This window comes from Gymnoscopelus microlampas (assembly GCF_963454915.1).
Source record: "Gymnoscopelus microlampas genome assembly, chromosome: 23".
Taxonomy (NCBI): Eukaryota; Metazoa; Chordata; class Actinopteri; order Myctophiformes; family Myctophidae; genus Gymnoscopelus; species Gymnoscopelus microlampas.
The window spans coordinates 8,951,986-8,976,542 of record NC_139960.1 but is presented as its reverse complement, the minus strand read 5'-3'; the positions used below and the strand labels follow the sequence as shown (position 1 = coordinate 8,976,542).

Genomic DNA, 24,557 nt, shown 5'->3' with positions numbered 1-24,557 from the left:
TCTCTCTCACTGTCTGTATCTCGCTCTCACTGTCTGTATCTCTGTCTCTCTCTCTCTGTCTGTGTCTCTGTCTCTCTCTCTCACTGTCTGTATCTCGCTCTCACTGTCTGTATCTCTGTCTCTCTCTCTCACTGTCTGTATCTCGCTCTCACTGTCTGTATCTCTGTCTCTCTCTCTCACTGTCTGTCTCTCTCTCTCACTGTCTGTATCTCTGTCTCTCTCTTGCTGTCTGTATCTCTGTCTCTCTCTCTCTCTGTCTGTATCTCTGTCTCACTGTCTGTCTCTCTTGTCTGTATCTCTGCCTCTCTGTCTGTATCTCTGTCTCTCTGTCTTGCTTTCTATCTGTCTGTGGCTGTCTCTCTGTGTGTGTGTGTGTGTGTGTGTGTGTGTGTGTCTCTCTCTCTCTCTGTCTCTCTGTCTCTGTCTCTCTCTCTCTCTCTCTCTCTGTCTCTCTGTCTCTCTGTCTGTCTGTCTGTCTCTCTCTCTCTCTCTCTCTCTCTCTCTCTCTCTCTCTCTCTCTCTCTCTCTCTCTCTCTCTCTCTCTGTCTCTCTGTCTCTCTGTCTGTCTGTCTGTCTCTCTCTCTCTCTCTCTCTCTCTCTCTCTCTCTCTCTCTCTCTCTCTCTCTCTCTCTCTCTCTCTCTCTCTCTCTCTCTCTCTCTCTCTCTCTCTCTCTCTCTCTCTCTCTCTGCCCTTCCTTCCTCTCTCTCTCTCTCTCTCTCTCTCTCTCTCTCTCTCTCTCTCTCTCTCTCTCTCTCTCTGTCTCTCTGTCTCTCTGTCTGTCTGTCTGTCTCTCTCTCTCTCTCTCTCTCTCTCTCTCTCTCTCTCTCTCTCTCTCTCTCTCTCTCTCTCTCTCTCTCTCTCTCTCTCTCTCTCTCTCTCTCTCTCTCTCTCTCTCTCTCTCTGTCTCTCTGTCTCTCTGTCTGTCTGTCTGTCTCTCTCTCTCTCTCTCTCTCTCTCTCTCTCTCTCTCTCTCTCTCTCTCTCTCTCTCTCTCTCTCTCTCTCTCTCTCTCTCTCTCTCTCTCTCTCTCTCTCTCTCTCTCTGCCCTTCCTCTCTCTCTCTCTCTCTCTCTCTCTCTCTCTCTCTCTGCCCTTCCTTCCTCTCTCTCTCTCTCTCCTGGTTGGTTGATGTATTCTCCAGGGAGGTATGGTGGTGTCCTCTAAAGTCAGTGGTACCTCTACCAGGTCATCCAGGATGTCCTCTGCATGTCTAACTGAAGGAATTCCCTCCCTCTTTACACCCACATTTAATTTGTTATGCCTACTAGCGTTCTCCACCTTTGTTTCTATCCGTCCTTTCATCCATCTTCTGTTCCTCCCTGTAAGCTATTATTATTATTATTAATAATACATGTTAAATTGCTTTATAGTCTGATAGTACTTATCAGTATAGACTAGTTGTGTTTGTTCAGTAACAGGGGTTTCCCCGTCACCCCAGCTCTTTATTAAACAGAAAGGTCGGGATACCAATTTTATCCAATAATGAGAGAGAACTCACAGAGGGCACAGGATAAACAAGGGAAATTGGAAGTAATGTCACAAAGAAATGAGCAGACACAATTTGGAACTGGAACACTATTCAATTAAAGCTGATAACGGGGTACTTTCTCCTGATTGGCTGAAGATTTGCCACCCATTTGAAAATGTATTTTATTTTGATCAACTCTTTCACTGCCAGAGTAAATACATTAATAACTTCACCGACTGCCAGAGATTTTCGTGTTTTATAACCTTTTCAACTGGTCACAGAAAATGTAGATCCATAATAAGTGTAGCCGACAAAAATGGAACAATCCGCCATTGTTTCTGTGGCCAGTTACACTTTCTACTTTCGGTTTTAAAACGCTCTCTAACTTATTTTTTGAAGCACGGAATTTACTTTTAAGATATCGTTTGGATAGAATTTAGTTGTTTAACTTCATATATGTGGTCAATTAATCATGACAGAGCCTATTTAAAAATAAAAATTTAGAGAACCAGCAGGGGCGGGCAGTGCCACGCATGTATCCCAATAAGGCAACCTATTTTGGGCATGGCTGTCTCAAAAGTCCCGTTGCGTCACATTAGTTTGGAGGTCTGCTGATTGGCTGGAGGGGAACAACGATCATTGGCTGAAGGGGTTGTCAGTCAACGGTATTACTCCCGCCCAACTCCAGCCCACTTCCAATATTGCAGAATGGGCGATCAGGCCAGACTCACTCCTGAAATCAAATGAAAATTAGATTTCCGGAGGGAGGGTTTACCAGGCTAGCGTCCGCTTCCCAGTGGAAAATAATTTCACAAGTGAGGTAACTGTTTTTTGCCGCAGGCACGCTGAAAACACCATCTTTTGTCAAGAACGCATGTCTTTCCCACCTCCCCAACTGGCCACAGAACATTTATATGCATTATGATCGCTTGTAAGACGGTTGGTAAACACAAAGGGGATCACTGATCATCGTCCAGAGAAATAAAGAATTAACCGGAACTGTCGCTCCCTTTGCTAGAGCCCATTGAATACACAGTGTCTCGTCAAATCCAGGGCAAAACAAAATTCGAGTTACATGCATTTGCAGGAAACCAATAGACAGAAAGTGGATGGAGGCGGAAATCTTCGGATGACGTTATATCCGTGTGAGTTACAGTGAAAGTGGTCACTCCGGATTATAGATCACAGCGCCATCTTTTATAAAACAATTTAAAAAATGTTTTTTTTGCAATGAAAGAGTTGGAGAGACAGGGAGACTCCTGTTACTGAAAAAACACTATAGCAATGATTACTATCAGAATATAGTGCTTTAACCTTTTAACAAAAAAAACTTTTTGTGTTTTAACCAAAGAATATAAATTACCCTAGCTTTAACTCATTGACTGCCAATGGCGCGATTTCTCTCCATTTCACTCCCAGGCTCAGACCGCCAATGTCATGTGGTGTTTTCAATGGCTTACGATAGAGGGCGCTCATCCGCAGCCTGTGAATGATTATGATGATGATGATGATGAGAGTATGATCAGAGTATACCCAGAAATCACGTGATCACAACAAAATGAAGCTGGTTTCGTTTAGTATTGTAGGATTTATAAAAATACATTTTCGGCGAAAACAAGACACTTTCAACTGCCCATAACTATGGAACGGAATATCACGACGGCACTCTTTTTTTCCCCCCGATTCTCCGAGATCCCCGTACGGCTTTTGAGGCGATCGCCAGGTAGATCGTTGTGAAGAATATTATTTTATGATTTTTCTTAGTTATGGTTAGTAACAACGCTCAAAATGGGAAGGGCAGCTATTGATGATGTTTTAACTCTGGCAGTTAAAGAGTTCATATAATATTTGTATTATTATCATTAGTATTAATATTATTATTGTTAGTATTCACAAAGTCTTGTAATTCCCCTGCTATTGTTGGGTTGCAGGGTATAATCACACAAACAGACAAACAGAGCGGTAATGTGCCATTCTAAAGGAAATTAGTCCTTAATCAGAGCCAGAAGCAATCACAGCCCTGTTGAGCTGGTTATATATGCTGTGTCTGTTTTATGTTCAATTCCATTAAAGGGGAATTTCACTTTAAAACATTAAGACCTGAGGCCGATTCTACGAACGCCTTCTAAATCAGTGGTTCTCACACTTTCAAGATTTACAAGATGTACAAGCTCGCATGTGCGGCACTCTGAGCTTGTATATCTGTTTTTTTTAACGCAAACAAATAAAATGTCACGCATGCGTTGCCGGTTTTAATGGGTTAAAACAGTAATTTCATGCGTCGACTTGATTGATTTCATGCATGGACTTAGATGACTCCTTTATGCAACATTACATTACAGAACATATTAGCCTAATGAAATAACTAATGGAACAAATTCATTAGCAGGACAATATCAGTCACCAGAAGCAGGGACGTGAGTTTTCAATGAGTCTCACATTCATTAGAAGGACAATATCAGTCACCAGAAGCAGGGACGTGTGTTTTCAATGAGTCTCACATTCATTAGATGGACAACTTCACTCACCAGAAGCAGGGACGTGTGTTTTCAATGAGTCAAACATGATTAAAATGGAGTTTGAAGTTGGATAAGCTTATGATGGGACGTGTCTGATCAAATTAATATCAAATATATTCTAAACATTGAATCAAGCAACTTAAAAACTGTCTTACTGTAGGTGCACCCCACACACCAGAGTAGACCCCAGAAATGTTTTTTATGCTAAATACCCTTTTCAGTCTTTAGTGGCCCTTTGTATTATGTTTAAAGTGCTCATGTGGCCTAATCGCTTCTTTTGGGCTTGTTTTCATAGACATGGTTGCTTATTTCTCTCGAAAAAAAACAGTGTCTTCATAGAGTACTTCTGCTAGTGTATGTCTGTGTGTAATCCTGTCTAATATGTCTAGCTTCTTGGTTTGTGCTGTTGTGTTCTATTTGGTGGATTTTCTGGTCCTCGTGTTTCCATTGTTCACACAACACATTCAGTCCGTTGAGACTGCATTGTATCTTTTCACGCATTTAATAGTTTTTCTTTGTACTCTAACAATCAACAACAAAAAATCGAATCGTTTTTAAAAAAATAATCAACTAAATGAATCAACTAACTGATTTAGTCGGATTAACCATGCACTTAAACATTTATTCTACGTCATCGTACACCGGTGTCATGCAAACAAAATGGTGAAAATAGCCAATTTGCGTAACAATTTTTTCTAACGTATCCAAAAAAAGTTGTCATTTGTTCAAAATCCATCATTTTATAAAAAAATCGTGACTGTCGTACCCGTTGACTTTCTTCCAGTAGCACCCCCCCCCCCCTCATCACATCTCCATTGTCAGTGGTGGAAAAAGTACTCAAATTCTTTACTTGAGTAAAAGTACGAATACTGCAATATAAAAACACTCTGTTACTAGTCAAAGTCCAGGAAAAAAAATGTACTTGAGTAAAAGTACAAAAGTATTGGCATCAAAATGTACTTAAAGTACCAAAAGTAAAAGTACTAAATATTTGAAAATAGCCGATCTACAAGCTCACAACGCATCGCGATGCGACGCGTTGTGAGCTTGTAGATCTGCTATTTTCAAATAGCCTATGTATAAAATTGGGCTAAAGTGGTTAATGTGTGTTTAATTATATCATAGTTTATATCTAAAAAGTAACTAGTAACTAAAGTTTTCAAATAATTGTAGTGGAGTAAAAGTACAATATTTGCCTCTGAGATGTAGTGGAGTAGAAGTAAAAGTATTGGAAATTGGAAATACTCAAGTAAAGTACAAATACCTCAAAATTGTACTTAGTTACTTTCCACCACTGTCCATTGTTCCGTCATCGTGCCCTCTACTCTACTCCTCATTTGCCCGATTTTTGTAGTTAGTTCGTCGTTCGATGGTGTCGTCGCGCAAGGGACATAGCCGATATGTAAGGCCACAACGCTTCTGTGGGCTTGGTGCCATAGTATAAATCCAGCTTTAGTTGAGATGCCTCCATCCGTGTACCTCCCCCCCCACACACACACACACACACACACACACTATGTCTCGGTAATGAACACCCCATCGCCTCCACATGTCTGCTCCTCCTCCTCTCCTCTCCTCCCGGGTTGGTTGTAGGACATGACAGATGAGAGGAGAGCCCCCAGAGGTGCTTGTCCCCGGGGCTCCCAGATAAAGGCGTGCTATACCAACCCAACCTCTCCGGGACCATCAATCAATCAGTTTGCACCCTGGGCAGGCTGATCAGCCGATGAATCAATCTAGGGGGGGGGGGGGGGGGGGGCGTCGTGGCGGGCTGGCAGATGTTGTGGTGTCGCTCCGAGGAGGTGCTGGAGCCGCTGCTGCTCGCTGCATGGAGGTCTGCGGAGCTTTGTCAACTGTTGCCAGGTTTTGCGAGAGAAATGAGGAACGAGGTCTATGAAAACACAGACAGCCCATTTGCTATTTGAAAATAGCCGATCTGCAAGCTCACAACGCGTTGTGTTGTGAGCTTGTAGATCGGCTATTTTGAAAATAAATCATACATATATATATATAAAAAAAAGAGGAATATTTGTGAAACTTTTTTACAACACAGATGGTGTATGAGGGGTCTCTGGCACCAAGTATTTTCAGATAGGTGGTCCGTGGACAAATACATGTTAGTGTGGGCGTCCTTGACATGAACATGTTTGAGAATCACTGGTTAAAACAACAAAATAGGATTCTATTTTGACTTTATTTGCCATTTGCACAAATGCATTGGAAGTCTTGGAGCTCAGCTCTCAGGGTCAGCATTTCAAAAAACATAAAATACAGACGACATCCTACAATACTACATATATCCTACAATACTCTTTAAAAAGATGAATGAAATAAATACTTAGTACTTCATATTCTAACAAAAAAACAGTGCAATGCATTTGTCAATTCATCTGTCAATTAGAAGAGTGAATGTCGTTAACGTCACATTGATTAGAACATAATCGTTGCTCTGTTATCTTCTAATTGGGCTTGATGTACAGTCCAACATGTCAGGGTCATAGTCTCTCTCTCTCTCTCTCTCTCTCTCTCTCTCTCTCTCTCTCTCTCTGTCATTAAGGGCAGCTGGCTCAGGTCAAGGCCTCTGTTGACCTCCACTCTCGGTCAATAGAGCGCCGAGGTCTGACATCACTGCCACTAGATGGCGCTATCCCTCCTGGGTCACGGCATTATTTTTTGTATTGGAATTCCCACCGTGTCGGCTCTTGTCATACAAGAAGAACTGTGTTCCAAAAATAAACAAATCACCCGCCATTTTACTCATATTGATATGAAGCATCAACTAAAAAGTACTAATTTATCCAAAGAGTACGATTTTTTTCTTTTCTCCAAACACAGACGTTATCAAATGTATGTCAATATCATAAACCACGAGTCACATGCCTGACAAAATCGCCGGGGTGGTTTATTTATTTTTGGAACACAGTTCTTATAAGACGCCATCTAAGATTCCCCAATGCCAATACAAAAAATAACACTTCAAACAAAGAAAACAATAACCAACTTTACAAGAAATTAAACAAGCTCACACACACACACAAGCTCTCTCTCTCTCACACACACACACACACACACACACACACACACACACACACGCACACGCCTTTCTCCTCTAGCCCCTTGGTCTCTTGTCCTGGCGAGGGTCTGCCACCGTTGACCTCCCGGGGTCATCGGATCATTACTCACTGCCCTCTACGAGACCCCCCCCCCCACCCTACCCCCCCCCCAGGGGAATCCCGGGGTTCTCGTGCCCTGTGGCCTGTCATCATGTGTCACATGCTCCATGCCACCTCCACCAGAGTGACATCATTACCCATGTCAGCCATACTGGTACAAACAAACATCACCATGACAACAAGTGTGTTGTAGACGTCAACGTCGTCGCGGTGATAACCTCATTATGTCCAAAAAACTTTACTTTTTTATTATCATAAAAAAAAAGTTTATCATCAGAAAAATAATAATCATAATAGTGAAAATAGCCGATCTACAAGCTTGTAGATCCGGCTATTTCCACTACTTTTGTGCGCCACTCTTGCATGATCAAGTATGACGTTAATTAACGAGAAAAACATACAATATAATGAATTGTGGAGATGTAATGTTTTAAAAAAAAATCTAAACTAATCAGAAGTATGCTACATGCTACGTAGAAGCATAAGGGAATGCTAACGTTTGAACTTTCGCGCAGTGAAACCTTTTTGACCGATTTTGAGAAGAAGCATCATCTGCCAGGTTTAATCCAAATCACATTAAAAGGTGTTATTGAAACATATTGGTCGGATCGGCAGTGCGACGTAGCTGTGGTTGGCTGTATGTAGAACAGCTTGAACAGAATCATGATAAACACCAAAACTAATTATTTAGGTAATAGGGGGGCTAGTGTGTGTGTGTGGGGGGGTCCTTTAGTGCGGTCAGCCAAGGTTATGCCTCTTAACTGAACACAATATATCTGGACATCATTACATCCCCATAACCCTACCACACGACACCACCCGTGTAGAGTAATAGCGTAGCATAACCCCCTGATGCTAATTAACTAGCCAAAGTGAATGGTTTCTCGTGGCGTTTTATAGCACTCATGCTATCGGGGGCCTGATGTTTTAATAGGCAGGCAGACGGTCATGGGCTTAATGTTAATACTGGTGCCAGTAACGGCTCTGGTAGTAGGTGATATCGTATTGCTCTCCATCAGTTCAATTTGATCTGTTAATGATGGCTTTTAAAGATAGTGGTTGGCAGTGTAATGGCTTTAGAGGCGTGTGTGTGTGTGTGTGTGTGTGTGTGTGTGTGTGTGTGTGTGTGTGTGTGTGTGTGTGTGTGTGTGTGTGTGTGTGTGTGTGTGTGTGTGTGTGTGTGTGTGTGTGTGTGTGTGTGTGTGTGTGTGTGTGTGTGTGTGTGTGTGTGTGTGTGTGTGTGTGTGAGAGCGAGCTGCTTTTCGAGACGTGTTTGCCGCCGGTCAGCTGAAATGTGCAATGGTGTTGCGTGAAAGTTGTTGTTGCTTTCGTAAATAACATAGGACACTGCAGCGTGCGTTTTGGAGCAGTATAGTTCCTTGGTTTTGGTTCATATTGAATTCTGGGAATTGCAGTTCAAACAGACAGTCATAACCAGCGGTACAGTATGTCTCTCCCTAACCCAAAAAAGACTACTAAAAATGAATGGTGGTTTCTCCAAATTGAACACAAAATGACACTGTTAATGACTATTGCAGTGTCATAATTATTCAAACCTGTAATATCAAGTGTCTTTAATACTTAAAGCACCCTTTTGCTATTATGACATTTTGCAAACACGATGCATCTTCACAGGAACCAGCTTCTGGCAGCATTCCTGTGGCATTCTAGCCCATTGCTCATGTTGTGGCCTCCAGTTCACTAATGTTCTTGGGTTCGCGTTCTGCAACCGCCTCCTTCAAATCCCATTGAGATTTTCTATGGGGTTCAAGGCAGGAGACTGTGGCGGCCACTATAGAATCTCCCTAGGACTTCCCCCGAAACCAAGCCTTATAGTAGACATAGCCAGAGGTTATGTCTACCCTAACCCCACATAGAAATGAATGTTACGGGGGTATGACTTTTAACTGCATGGCTGAACTGGTGAACCTACCAGAAGAATAACGTCGGTGGCTGGTTAAGCGACACACTTTTCATTTTTTACAGCTCGGCGATGAGGACTTGCATCATCATCATCAAACATGCGGTGGACACACACTTCTTGACAGTCAATGCTGTGGGGAATGAATCACTGCTATAGATGAAAATCATCTCGCAACAACACGTCACGGTCGATAACGCACAAATCAAATCTCATCACATTAACCCACTGAAACCTGGAACGCATCTGTGTCATTGTTTTGATTTGAGCTAAAAAGCATTATTTTACACTTAGGCTATTCAAAAATAGCAGATATACAAGCTCATAGCGCGGCACCGAGTGCCGCGCTACGAGCTTGTAGATCTGCTATTTTTGAAAAATCGTGAAAATGTGTGCAAATCTTTGAATATATATATTCATTTAAAGCGAACATTTTTAACTCAAATCTTTGCTTCTGGGGGGTCCCTGGAACAAAATATTTTGAGATGGGAGTCGGCGGCCAAATACATATCATTTTGGGTGGTCCTTGACATGAAAAAGTTTGAGCACCACTGATAGAAACATAGGTTTTTCAGAAAACTGTTTTAGAAGACATTTGTAGAATCGGCTTCAGGTCTTAATGGGTTAACTAACACCACCTCATCCATAACCTGCTGCCTCTCTCTCTCTCTCTCTCTCTCCTTTGTCTTGGCCGCTCCTCTCCGATCGCGTCTCTCTCCATCACTTGATTCCCCTGCTGTCTGTCTGTCACAGGCAGCGGGGCGTCATAATCAATGCTCTCTCACGCCGGCGCCGGCGGTGACCGGCGGCTAGCGCGGCGGGTCAGATCGGCCGGCGTAGCGGTGCGCGGGGGACCATCTATCATGAAGCTGTGAGACATGGGGGGGGGGGACAAACTAATACTGACGCTAGCGGGGGTCCGCCGCTCGCGCTCCGACAGGCAGGCAGGCAAGGGGGAGCGCGGGTCGAAGGTCGGGGCCAAAAACGTGGGCCGAAGCTCCTGGTGGTTTAATTGGTACGCCGAAAGGTGTGGGTTTGGCGCGTGGGAGGGTTGAGATGGATGGAGCGGGTTGCGGGGGTGGCGAGAGAGGGGGGGGGGGGCGGGGACGGATGGAGGGCAGGCGGGGGTGGGGCGGAGGGGTCACTGTGTGGACGGAATATGGATGAATGGAGAGTCGGGGAGAGGAAGAGCGAGAGGGTTCTTTTTTCTCGACAGCTGTCAGGAGAAGGGTTGTGTCAAATGTTTGAGAGAGTGGAGCGTACACTCCAGCGGCCGAATAAGGCCGGCGCTCGCTTTATTCATTAACCCGTTAAGACCGGGGGCCGATTCTACAAAATGTTCTTCTAAATAAATAAAAAACGTACGTTGCTATGTTACGGCCCTCCAAACAAATCAAAATAGGCATTGGCTCAAATTGGCCCCAAAATACAGAAGGACACCACAAGAAGGTTGCCAAAGATTGAATTGGGGGGGGGGGGGGGGTTGGGGTGGCTAGTATAGATCCCTGGGAGACTCCGGTCAACCAAGTACATAGTGTTTAAAGCAGCACTATATAACTAGTTTTTAATGAATAAAATGTAATTTTGGCATGTTAATACAATATAACTTATACAATCTGTATGGTAGAGTATGTTAATACAATATAACTTATACAATTGGGGTGGTTGTATTTTGTCTCCCTGCTCTTCTATTGAGACATTTAGATCGTGTCAAAGGTCATGTCTCACCTCGACACAGGATCTATGGTAAAAATGGCAGCACATGCGCAGGAAACCGGGTTCAAATCCGGTGTAGAAGAGGAAAGTTAAATAGTGCCGCTTGAAGTGGTTAAAAAACGTATAAGTTGGATGTTTCCTTCGTTGAGTTCTGGCCTATATGCATTGCTATCAGTGTCTCAAGTAAAACTTTTATTTAGGCTCTAAATTTTAAGAGAATATTTATATCATATTTCAAGCAGCAAAGACACTCATTATATCTGAGATAGAAAAACAGATGAACAAAACAATCCATCAAACTGACTGTAAATTATTTTCTTCTTTTTCTATGCACACAAAATGCATATCACAAACACAATTTGAATCGAGTCGCAACGAGACTATTGTTCTACTGTTAGCAAATTAGCATGAAAACGGAAAGCGCTGAATTGCTGAGCGTTTCGTTTGGACAATAACTCTATAATTTTAAACGTATTCATCTACGGTTTTCTCTTAGAGATGGAGCGAAAACATAAACCATTGTCTTCTGTGTAAGGACATTATACACATCCTTATCTTTACTCTTATAACCCATTAAAACCGGGAAATCGTCTGTGTCATTGTAGATTTTTAGCTATATAACATCTAAAATGTGTGTGTCACGGTTTAAAAACAAAAACAAATAGCAGATCTACAAGCTCACTGCGAGCCCCGCTGTGAGCTTGTAGATCTGCTGTATCTAACTATATAAATGGCGACCAACTTCCGCACCCTCGGTGTCCACACCCCACAGCTCTGTTATCGACTAAACAACGCACCGCCAGACCACATGTCGCCAACTGACTCGCCACGCCGGCCGCGCTGAATTTACGCCTCGCGTAGGGGACATCTCACTGCTCAATACACCTTTTCCACCGCGCAACATAATTAATTCTACTCACCAAATGTCGGACAAAACGGAAGGGGAGGCAGCTTCTTACCGTTTACCGTGCGCACGACCTCATCACCACAACTGCACGCAGCCGCTGCGGGGGTTCTTTCCTTTTTTTCCAAACTTTTTTTTTGGTCACCATTTTCTCCAGGCACCATTTCTGGTGTAACGTCGGGTGTTTCTTTTCACCAGCCAATCACCTTTCACGTTGCCACGTCCGTTGCCACGTCGCGCTGACGTACGCTAAACAAGCGCTGCCGTGCGCACAATGCAAACGAGCCCAAAGGCGCGCCAAAATCAGCCGACCATTGCTTAGACACAAAGTCAGACCTGGCAACGCAGCCTACGCCAATCATGTGTGAGAGATCTACAAGCTATGGGGCAGAGACGCCACCGTATCTTAGCAACAACTACAGCGCTCACTCTCATTGGTCGTGTCACGCTAAGAGCAGTCTCCAGACAATGGCATCGCAGACAGCTTGCTGTTACTGCTGTAGCCATCACAGGCAGTTGCAGCACGACGGACAGGGCGCTGTGATAGCTGCCATGTCGCTAACGCTAACCTGGTTGTCATGCCTGCAGCGGCTGTGCAATCACTTTGTCAACAATGCACGTTCGTGTGGTGAATGTCTATATTGCTGCTCAGTTCGTCCATTGTAGATGGTGTATGTTTGTGTGTGTCTTCTGGAGAACTATGTCGCTCCACAGCAACTACAGTAACTAACGTAATGGCAGGACCGCCCCGTGCAACAGATGTTAGGCTGCATTATGGTCATGTAGTAATTTCAGATAATTTCGCTCCGATTACAGCAGTGTTTATCAACCCTTTCACGCCGCCCCCCCCCCCCCCCCCCCCCAAATACACGTACTTGATCTGGGACCCCCCCATTCTGTTTGACTCCGTTCCACAAGTACATATTGTGAAAATAGCCGATCTACAAGCTCGAAACGCCTCACGTTCAGAGGCTTTGTAAGCTTGGAGATCGGCTATTTTCTACATGATTGCCTCTTTCTTACATTCTTTGCCAATGTGGCCCATGTTTTCATAGCATAGTTTATTGACTACTTCTGTTGCAGAAATGGCCATTTCCTTTACTTTCGGTTTTTTATTGTCTCCGCCAGGCCGAAAGGCATGGCGCAACACTATGTTTCACCCCCTGTCCGTCCGTCTGTGATAGCTAATCTCTCACATCGTTGACTTGATCGCAGCAAAATAACAGCCCGATGTGGAGAGTCAGTGAGAGCTGGATAAACGACGTAAAATGTGTCAAAAGGAGTCTGTACGGCTGTCGATAAATGAACACATGACGTTGCTGGGAGAGCAGATATTGTGTCTTTTGGACAAACAGCAGCGTGGTGCTGATGTTTGTTGTGTGAAGCAGCTTAATGTCAGACTGAGTGTTTGTGTTGGAGCGCCTCAGTGCGGCTGCAGAGTTCATGTGCAACCTCTTCCAGAGAGACACAGAGACACTAGAAACTCTGCTGGGGAAAAAAAACACTGCTGGGCATTGACTTTCCTATGGACATTGATCTACACACTGCAGGTATATCTGCTACACACACAACATCAAACTACACACTGCAGGTATGATGCAGCGTTTGCATTCCAGCCAGCATGCCAGCGTAGTTCCCATATGGTTTCAAGGTGGGCTAAACCATATGGACCCCATGTCAGCAATGTCAGCGGCATCCACTTCAGTCCCAACTGCGATGCCCATGCAGGCTATAAGTAGCTTCTACCTGGCCCTTAGGTGGGCCCCAACTAGCCATGTTTATGTGGGACCAAGGCGGGTCCTAACTGGGTTTGCCCATGCAGGCTTTAACTGGGTTCTACCTGGGCCCTAGGTGTACCCTAACCAACCACAGTGCAGTGCCCATCGCTCCAATTGTTGTGACGTCAGGGCTCTCAATACTGCACATTGGTGGAGGAGGAGGGGCCGCAGGGCGACCGCACACATCGCTGAACCAATGGTAGCCCACGGATGTTTCCTCTGTGGATTTACAATCTGCCCCTCTATGCCACATATCATCCGCACTACAGGGTCTTCACTGACCGAGCCACGGCCCCACTGACCCTCATGACGCTACGCCACTTAAACGTGCGGCAGCATGCGCTGGGTTGCCAGGTTTGCACAGCCTGCGCCAGAAACAAGCAACCACCTTCATGAAAAAAAAAAAAAAAAAAAAATGGTCCGCAATGTTCCAGGGGTGTCCCCGCGCGTCCCAACACTCCACAGGGGGTCAGTGGACCATCAGGGGGTCCGCGGACCCCCTGTGGACCCCCTGAAACATAACAAATATTATTTCTTCAAATTTTTCCCTTTTTCAAAAATTTTTTTCCACAGTTTCACTCCGGCGATTTGGGTCCCCCAATATACACACGGCTGGGCCCCGTGCGCGGCTGGGGTTGAGGGGGGCGTAGCCCCCCGAAACTCTAGTTTTGAATAACCAAAGAAATCTAAAATGTCAGAGATGCGTTTCCCGGATGGAAAGGGTTAAATACACAGACGTATATACGCACGCTGTCAACCATACTGTGCTGCTGCTGTCTTGGCGATGCGGCATGCAGGCAGGAGTTATTTTTGTTTCCCTCCCTGTGGAACGCTTAACCCATTAAGACCTGGAACTGTGTCATTTTTAGATTTGAGCTGAAAAAGCATTATTTTACACTTTGGGCTATTCAAAAATAGCAGATATACAAGCTCATAGCGCGGCACCGAGTGCCGCGCTACGAGCTTGTAGATCTGCTATTTTTGAAAATTCGTGAAACTGTGTGCAAATCTTTGAATATATATATACTTTTAAAGCGAACATTTTTAACTCAAATCTTTGCTTCTGGGGGGGTCCCTGGAACAAAATATTTTGTTTGGGGTCGGCGGCCAAATACATATCATTGTGGGGGTCCTTGACATGAAAAAGATTGAGCACCACTGATATAGAAACATACGTTTTGGAGAATACTGCTGAGATTTAGGAGACATGTAGAATCGGCTTCAGGTCTCAATGGGTTAAAAGGAAAAGAGCGGCGTGTCAAAGAACGCTTTACTGGAAGAAAGCAGGTGTGAAAGGAAAGCAGAATGGCGACGCTGAGAGAAAAGAAAAGTGTGCGTGTGTGTGTGTGTGGGGGGGTCCTCCTTTCCTGACGCAGCAAAAAAAATAAACGTCCCTTCTTCTCTTCCTCCCAGATTTCTCCCATGCAGCTCAAACTGCGGCAGTAGAGAGGGCTAATTAAAAAAAAAGAAAAAAAAACACGGTGGCTGGTCCTTAATTATTCATTCGGGCGGTTTGACTTAATTGATATTCACAGAGGACGACGTTCACCTCGCCCGCCCCCGCCGCCTAAACGATCCCCGTTTTAATCTGACCACCAGGGTCTTCTCCGGGCCGGGCCACGTGTCCCCCCCCCCCCCCCCCGTTTATTGTATGTGTGTTTGTGTTTATTATTTAAGATGCTGCAAAGGCCTAGAGAGAGGCTTAGAGACAGACACTGAGAAAAGTTGGTGCTATTGTTATCATTTGTGTGTGTGTGTGTGTGTGTGTGTGTGTGTGTGTGTGTGTGTGTGTGTGTGTGTGTGTGTGTGTGTGTGTGTGTGTGTGTGTGTGTGTGTGTGTGTGTGTGTGTGTGTGTGTGTGTGTGTGTGTGTGTGTGCGCGTGTGTGCTGTAGGGTACAATCTGCAGTGATCAATAGGATTAGGATCCTCTTAACAGTCTGATTCCTTAACGCAGTGGTTCTCTAACTTTTTCATGTCAAGGACCCCCAAAAATAGCAGATCTACAAGCTCACAGCTCACAGCTGAGCTTGTAGATCTAGTTTTTTTGAATAGCCAACATTTAAATGCCTAAAGTGGTTAAAATGATTGTGACGCTGTATTAACAACTTTAGCTGGGGGACCCCCTGGAAACCAACACACCCACCCCCCAGGACCCCTGGAGGGACCCTACTTTGAGAACCACTATAGCTCTAAAGTACCTTCTCCTCTTGAAATGCGATAGAGATCCTCTCTCTCTCTCCCCACTGTGACACCTCTCATGATAAATCACCTTTCATTGTTCCTTTCATCCTCCCCTCAGTTCTGGTCCACTCTCAAGTTCACTCCGTTTTCTTGTTCAATTCAACCCCCCCATCCCCTCCTATCCACCCCCTCCACCCCCGTTCCCCCTCCCCTCCTCTCCTCCATACGAGACCCCCGTCCTCCTCTCTCCTCTTCATTATGGTGAACAAAAGGCTGCATGGTCACTGGTGAAGTCTGTCCCCATTGTTTGGCCTTTAGTAATGATTAGATTATCTTTAAAAGCCCCGCTCAATGGGGTTAATCAGTCGGAAGTAATCCTGACAGCGTGTGTGCGCGTGTGCGTGTGTGCATGTGTGTGTGTATGTGTGTGTGCGTGTGTGTGTGTGTGCGTGTGGGGGGGGGGGGTGCGTCTTTGTATCAAAAGGGGGAAAACAACCTGCTCCTATGGAAATTCAATTAAATACACCCATGTGCACCCGTACACACACACACACACACACACACACACACACACACACACACACACACACACACACACACACACATATACACCCATGTGCACCCGTGCATACACGCACACACGCACACACACAGAGCAACAAATAGTGAAAAGAAAATCCCTGGGTGCACATTTCTGTCACAACCTCCCGTCTTTTAACGACCATCTTTAGTCTCGCCTTCATCACGCATTTATCTCCCCGCCAGCACTTTGTGGGTACAGCTGCGCTGTGTGTGTGTGTGTGTGTGTGTGTGTGTGTGTGTGAGATTAGTGTCTGCATTGTGTTTGTGTGTGTGTTTGTGATTAGTGTCTGCATTTTGTGTGTGTCTGGACCATCCAACAGAATCTATATATCGTCGGTCTTTGTCTGAAGTCTCTTGTTGAAACCTACCAGCCAAAGATTGAGTTTAAAAACACACTCAAAACCCACCTTTTTCAGACTGGTATTCCCTACCTAATCCCCCCTTTTTACCTTTACTTCTATGGTTTTAACTTTTTAATCTAGTTTTTTTCCTAGCAAAGTTGTTTTTATTCTGTTCCTGTTTTGTAAAGCGACTTTGAGTACTCAGAAAAGTGCTATATAAATTGTATGTATTATTATTATTATTAGAGGCATGGACAATCCACAGCCTAGCATCTAATGTGTGTCACTGGTAGGGACTCCCTCTTTCGTTGGCGTGTCGCCCAGGTGGGGCCTAAACCCTAACGACCTTTAACCCATAAAGACCTGAGGCCGCGTCTAAAAAAAATCAAAATCCTAACAATTTTTCGGAAAAAAATATAAAAAAATAATGTTCACGATTTTTCAAAAATAGCAGATCTACAAGCTCATAGCGCGGCACTCGGTGCCGCGCTATGAGCTTGTATATCTGCTATTTTTGAATAGCCAAAGACATCTAAAGTGACACAGATGCGTTCCAGGTATCAATGGGTTAACTAAACAAAAACCATGCCTTGACCGGTTAGGCATAGTGTCTGTGAGGTTAGTGTTAGGTTTAGGCTAAACCTAACCTTAACCCTAACCTCACAAACACTATGCCTAACCTTAACCCTAACCTCACTAAAACTATGCCTAACCTTAACCCTAACCTCACTAAAACTATGCCTAAACCTAACTTCAAAACCACGTCCACCTGGTCGAAACACTTGGAAAAGAGAGAGTCCGGTCACTGGTATATCCCCGATGAAGGCTTTTAGATAAGAACATATTCCATGTTCGTGCAGTTTTAACATAATTCATCACTATGTGTTTTAGTGCTGATTTCGTCGACTAAAACTATGACGAAAAATGTTGGTCGACTACCTTTTTTCACTGACGAAAACTAAATAAAAACTAAGCTACAGTATGATGACTAAAACTAAGACTAAATATATTGACAATTTCGTCAGCAAATAAAAACTAGACTAAAATGTTAGTGAGGAACTAGTGGAGAAAAGATGAGTCATTTTATGTTTGTGCTCTAAAAATAGCTGATCTACAAGCTCACAACGCGTCGCAGCGCGACGCGTTGTGAGCTTGTACTGTAGATCGGCCATTTTCAGCATGCAACCGAAGTGTAAAATCAGTCATTACGACGCCATCAAGGCACCGCCAAAATACATTTAAGTCGACTAAATCAACTGTAGATTTAGTCGACTAAAATCTTCTGATATCTAGTCGACTAAAACTAGACAAAAAACAAAACATTTCAGATGACTAAAATATGACAAAAACTAAATGGAATTTTATTCAAAAGACTATGAGTAAAGCTAAATCAAAATTTGCTGTCAAAATCAACACTGGTCAGTGTGGCCCCCTGGGTAATAAAATGCTGCCCACCCCTGATTTAGCAGCAGGCTGTACTTTGTGTTGTGTTGTGTAGTGGTGTTAAGTGTTAGTGTTCAGATGGAGCTAGCAGCAGGCTGTGTGTGTGTTGTGTTGTGTTGTGTAGTAGTGTTGGTGTTCAGCAGGCTGTGTGTTTCTGTTTCAGTCAGGACTGTTCTTCAATGCTCCACTGCTGCACAGCAGCCTGAGGTGACAAAGTGCTGTGTGTGTGTGTGTGTGTGTGTGTGTGTGTGTGTGTGTGTGTGTGTGTGTGTGTGTGTGCGTGTGCGTGCGTGCGTGCGTGCGTGCGTGCGTGCGCGTGTACTTTGGCTGTCGTGTGTGTGTGTCTTAGTGGTGTGTGTGTGCCAGCACTCAGCACACCCCCTTGACTTTGAAAGTTGTCCCACTCATCTGGCCTCTCGGTATCGATGCTGACTCCTCTTCATCACCATACCACCCCCACCCCCCCCCCCCCAACACACACACACACACACACACACACACACACACACACACACACTCTGCGCTGAGTCACCAAACACAGATGGTTATCAGTGTGCTGGTGATTGAACGGGGGAAATGTGATTTTTCATAAGTTGTACTTGCTTCCCCTCTCTCTCTCTTTCTCTCTCACCCCTCTCCCCCCTCTCCCCCCTCCCCCCCCCCTCCCTCCCCCCTCCAGGCATCCTCCTCTAGTGATTAAATATGTTCTCTATCTGCATGGCTGCTGCTCTGTGGGACACGGCACTGCATATAGAATGTATATGACGCGTGAGTGTGTGTGTGTGTGTGTGTGTGAGTGTGTGTGTGTACATTTGTTTAATTTCACATGCACACCACATTCAAGACAGTGGAAATAGTAGATACTTGGTGTGTGTGTGTGTGTGTGTGTGTGTGTGTGTGTACGCGCTCGTGCGCGTGTGTGTTTGTGAGCTTGCGCGTGGGTGTGTCTGCGTGCCACATACACTATGCATGTGTGCTCTTGAGAAGTGTGTGTGTGTATGTGTGTGTGTGTGTGTGTGTGTGTGTGTGTGTGTGTGTGTGTGTGTGTGTGTGTGATGCAAATACTGAAGGAGACGTCTGACTATCAGAGCAGAACCATGTCACAGACAGTCACCCCTAAAAAACCCTCCAAATGTCATTTCCAAGAAGTTCATGGATGAATCAGCCCCTCTTTTTTTACACTCATCTCTCTCTCTCTCTCTCTCTCTCATTCTCTTTCAATGCTTCCCTCATTCAGGAGATTGGACGCAAGGTAAGCCGGGGTCCTCGAGTCCTAATTTATGCTTCGTACGCACACTGGGTGTCGCATGCCCCCCCCGGAAAAATAGCAGACCTACAAGCTCATAACGGTGTCGCCTCCGCAACGCGCCGTGAGCTTGTAGGTCAGCTATTTTTGGGGGGGGGGGCACGCGACACTGTCTTGCGACAAAGCATAAATCGGCGCTCCGGGGGGTTTCTTCAGTGGATTCTCTCTCTTCCTTTCTATATATCGTTATTGTTGCTGTCGGGCAGAAACCTCTTATCTCCATATTCTAACGTGTGTTGTGTTTTTTAAATTAGCGCCCCTACTTGATCATACTACAGCGTCACACAAAAGCATCAAAAGTACCAGATCTACAAGCTCGACGTTCGCGTTTTGAGCTTGTAGATCTGCTACTTTTGCTCAGTGATGGAAAAAGTACTCACATGTTTTACTTGAGTAAAAGTATCAATACTGAAATAAAGAAATACTGTGTTTCAAGTAAAAGTGCAGAATTCAAAATATACTTGAGCAATAGTACAAAAGTATTGGCATCAAAATCTACTTTAAGTAACAAAAGTGAAAGCACTAAAAAAGAAAGTCCCATTTAAAGGTTTCAAATGCATAAAAATCTTGTGAAAATAGCAGATCTACAAGCTCACAATGCGTCGCATCGCCACGCATTGTGAGCTTGTAGATCGGCTATTTTCAAATGGACGAAATATATATAGGACTGAAGTGGTTAGTGTGTTTTGTAATAATAATCAAGATCTAGTAAAGTAACTAGTAACTAAAGTTTTCAAATAATTGTAGTGGAGTAAAAGTGCAATATTTGGATCCAAGATGTAGTGGAGTAGAAATAAAAGTATTGGCAATTGGAAATACTCAAGTAAATTACAAATACCTCAACATTTTGCTTAAGTACAGTACTTCGGTAAATGTACTTGGTTACTTACCACCACTGCTTTTGCTACTTTTGAACATATGAGGTTTCTACCCGACAGAGTGGATATGCATGCTCAGTTACTGAATTCCACATTTTTTTTTCATGCATTTTTCTTTGACACGCTTCCATTCTTTTTCCATTCCAGTAGTTTTGTTCACAGCTCCCATATATTCCTTGAAAGAGCCTCGATCTCCCAGCTATTTGGCAGGTTATACTTCTGTGGAATTATAGATGAGATGACAATGGCAAAAAAGAAAAACGGCCTTTCAAAAGAGAGGAAGAATACAGTTTCTTAAGTTCACCCAATCCAAAGTGTGTGTGTTTTTTTAAAGATTCACTTTCCCCTCCCCCGCCCGCCCGTCGCAATCCATCCACTTTTATCTCCTTAACAGGTTCCTTTGTGCCTGGCAGCTCTTCTTTGGGTCCAAGAAAATATCATCTTTGCTTTTTTACCTGACAGGAAAAGTTTCTCGGGAATAAATGTTGCATGACACGACGGCAACACACACTCGCACACACACACGCACACGCACACGCACACACCACGATACTTCCGTTCCTACTTATCATTCGTGCCCACTCTCTTAATCCTTTTTGTTTTTCCACATGTTCACACTGTCAAGAAACGGAAAAAAACACGAGTGTCGTGACACGACGATGAAGTTTGAGTGAAAAGCATGAATAAATGACCTGCAGTGGGTCTGAGATAATAACGTCCTGTAGCTATACTTATGAGCCCGTGTGTATTTGAGGTCAAGGTCACAGAGGAGAGATCATACCGAGGTCACACTGACTGCTATCGTCTTCACAGCTGACGATGTGGATTTGAGTTTATATGAGGGAACGCGCGGAAAGTCTTAAGATGACACTAACATGACAAGATACCAGATAGATAGATAGATAGATAGATAGATAGATTTTTATTATAGTGTCCTGCACCACATGATGCCCAGCCCGCACAGGCTTATAAGACACTCACACAATGTACATACACCAAGATGCGCACCAAGTGCATGTATACCAATGTATACACACACAGGTACACACACACACACACACACACACACACACACACACACACACACACGCATATTTATGTATTTATTAACTCTTTAACTGCCAGAGTAATAGTGTAATTGTGGGACGCTACTGCCAGCTAAAACAAGCGATTTTACTGACCTTTGAAACATCATGGAATATCGAAAAAAAAAAAATCAGGTCGCGGTATAATCCGTTGCATAGCTGTAACCAGTTGAATGTGGCTTGTATTTGCCTGTAAAGCAAGAGGAATGGAGATAAGGCCATTTTCCCACAGGAAATAAGCAGGAAGTAAATTAGCCGTTTTTCTTTTAAATGGTGTCAATTCCGGGTCTGTCATCATCTTGCAGTGAAAGCATCATTCATAGGGTAGCGAACACCCCCCCCCCCCCCCTGGTGGAAAACCACTGAAAACACAAAATCTTGTCATTCTCCTCAACGACAGGCTGCGCCTTTGGCATAATCTGAGGCAAAGGGTTAATCACCTGTAAGCTGGGGGACATGAGAGATGTTGTCATTCTTTATTCATCTCATTACATCCATTTAAAGTTCTCATTTACCATTTACCAGTATTAATTATACAGTAGTTTATGTACTACCATCTATATGTATTATCCTCCATCGCTGACATTTGCGTCTAGCGCGCGTACAGTGGTGGAAAAAGTACTCAAAATGTTTTACTCAAGTAAAAGTATCAATACTGCAACCTAGAGGTACTCTGCTACAAGTAAAAGTCCGGAATTAAAAACGTACTTGAGTAAAAGTATGAAAGTATTGGTATCAAAATGTACTTAGCTCATTGAGTGCCATTAATGTGTTTCACGTGTTTTTGAAAAAAAACTAAAAAACACAAGAGATCATTATCTGAAGATGTGCAGCTCCATCCACTCCTTGCTTAACTTATAACTGAAAAAGGCTGTATCTCGCTTCCTAAGCACTTTTTTTTTCACTTTGAAAAAAAAAAAAAAAATCAAAATCGTAATGGCCAGAAATAGCCAGAAACAATTCAGGCACTCAATGAGTTAAAGTACCAAAAGTAAAAGTACTACAAGCTCACAACGCGTCGCGTTGTGAGCTTGTAGATATGCTATTTTCAAATATCCTAGGTATAAAATAGGGCTACAGTGCTTAATGTATGTTTTAAAATGTAACAATTTATATCTGCAAAGTAACTAGTTACTAAAGTTTTCAAATAATTGTAGTGGAGTAAAAGTACAATATTTGCCTTTGGAGTAGAAGTAAAAGTATAGACAATTAGTCCAGGGGCCAAGGCAGATTTTGGTACCACCTAAGGTGGCCGTACATTTTTGGTATTTTTGTTTTCCTACATGTCTCTAGTTTATATTTTGGTATGATACATCTTCCAATTCAGTAGCTTAATGACAGTAATCACTCTAAACCGGCTAATGTATCCGGTAGGAGACACAAAGTAGAATCTTTGTGTCTCCTACCGGAAATACACCCGGGCATCAAATTATTGCGACAAAAAAACTAAATATTTCTATGTATTCAAGGCTTCATTGGGTGTGCAATTGACAGAAAATAATAATTTTTTGGGTGAACTCCTCCTTTAAGTTTCCCAGGGGGACTCTCTACCCATACAGCTATGACCACCCTAGACCGAAGGAGGGTCAACTTTTACAAGCTTATGGAAAGCAGTGTTTTTGCAAACACCAAAAATCTTAGAAGTTATCAATTGCACACCCCATGAAGCCTTGAATACATGGATATATTTTGTTTTTTGTCGCAATAATTTGATGCCCGGGTGTAGGAGACACAAAGATTCTACTTTGTGTCTCCTACCGGATACATTAGCCGGTAGGTAGTGATAACTGCCATTAAGCTACTGAATTGGAAGATGTATCATACCAAAATATAAACTAGAGACATGTACTGTAGGAATACAAAAATACAAAAACTTTACGGTCACCTTAGGTGGTACCAATTTGTCAAAATATCAGTGTTGGCCCCTGGACTAAATTGGTAATACTCCAGTAAAGTAAAAGTACCTCAGCATTGTACTTTTAAGTACAGTACGTGAGTAAATGTACTTAGTCATTTTACACCACTGCGCGCGTATGTATGTGTGTGTATGAGTAAGACTGTTGTCCCAGCTATGGGCTATGCACCACTGAGCACATACGTAATAGTATTTCTCTTCTCTCTTTGTGTGTGTGTGTGTGTGCGCGCACACGTGTGTGTGTGCACGCACGTGTGTGCGTGTGTGTGCGTGTGTGTGTGTGTGTGTGTGTGTGTGTGTTCAGGCCAGACAGCTGGAGGCCAGAGATGCAGAGCTGAAGAAACAGGATGCGTTCTACAGGGAGCAGGTGGCTCGACTGGAGGAGAGGGTAAGGACATACTTTGCACCTGCACCATGATGACGCACACACACACACACACACACACACACACACACACACACACACACACACACACACACACACACACACACACACACACACACACACACACACATTTAACATCTTTATTTGCGTTCACATTTACCCCCATTAAGACCTGATGCCGATTTCTACAAAATGTCTTCTAAATCCCAACCGTTTTCTGAAAAACCTATGTTTCTATATCAGTGGTGCTCAAACTTTTTCATGTCAAGGACCCCCAAAATTATATGTATTCGGCCGCCAATCCCCATCTCAAAATATGTTGTTCCAGGGACCCCCCAGAAGCAAATATTTGAGTAAAAAATGATCACTTTAAAATAATATAAATATGAATTTTGCACACATTTTCTCGATTTTTCAAAAATAGCAGATCTACAAGCTCGTAGCGCGGCACTCGGTGCCGCGCTACGAGCTTGTATATCTGCTATTTTTGAATAGCTAAAGTGTAAAATAATGCTTTTTAGCTCAAATGAAAAAGTGACACAGATGCTTATTCAGGTCTTAATGGGTTAACAAGAAAGTCGTGATCACAATCAATAGTAGATGCACAAACTTGAGAAACTCAACAACAAGTGTTTCACGGATACAGGAAGCATCGTCTCCTCCATAATGTGGCGACTGCCAATTATCACAGACACTGAACAGAATTTAGCCAATGTCTTATCAGCTCTTGGCTTATTGGGTATTCCTGCAATCTGCAGGCCTCTCACAACTCATTTATGGACATTACCGAGGCTAACGATTATGAACACAAGCATATTTACGTTTGTAACCGAGCTGAATAATAGCATCCTTAAGACGTTGGTACTTTAGCACCGTGGTAAGGAACCAACTCTTCCAGACTGTGGTCCAATGTACAACCCACTTCTAAAATGGTCATTTCTCTACTGTCCTCATCAACAACA

At 43.6% G+C, this 24,557-nt stretch overlaps 1 protein-coding gene across 2 annotated transcripts in view; it reads left to right on the top strand.

Annotated features, from left to right (window-relative positions):
• chchd3a (coiled-coil-helix-coiled-coil-helix domain containing 3a) overlaps window positions 1–24,557 on the top strand; it is a 181,792-nt gene that overhangs the window by 89,892 nt on the left and 67,343 nt on the right. For both annotated transcript variants that reach the window (XM_084049617.1, XM_084049616.1), the window contains one exon: window positions 23,515–23,598. In XM_084049617.1, the coding sequence (XP_083905743.1) occupies window positions 23,515–23,598 (84 nt within the window). The remainder of the gene's footprint in view (window positions 1–23,514; window positions 23,599–24,557) is intronic.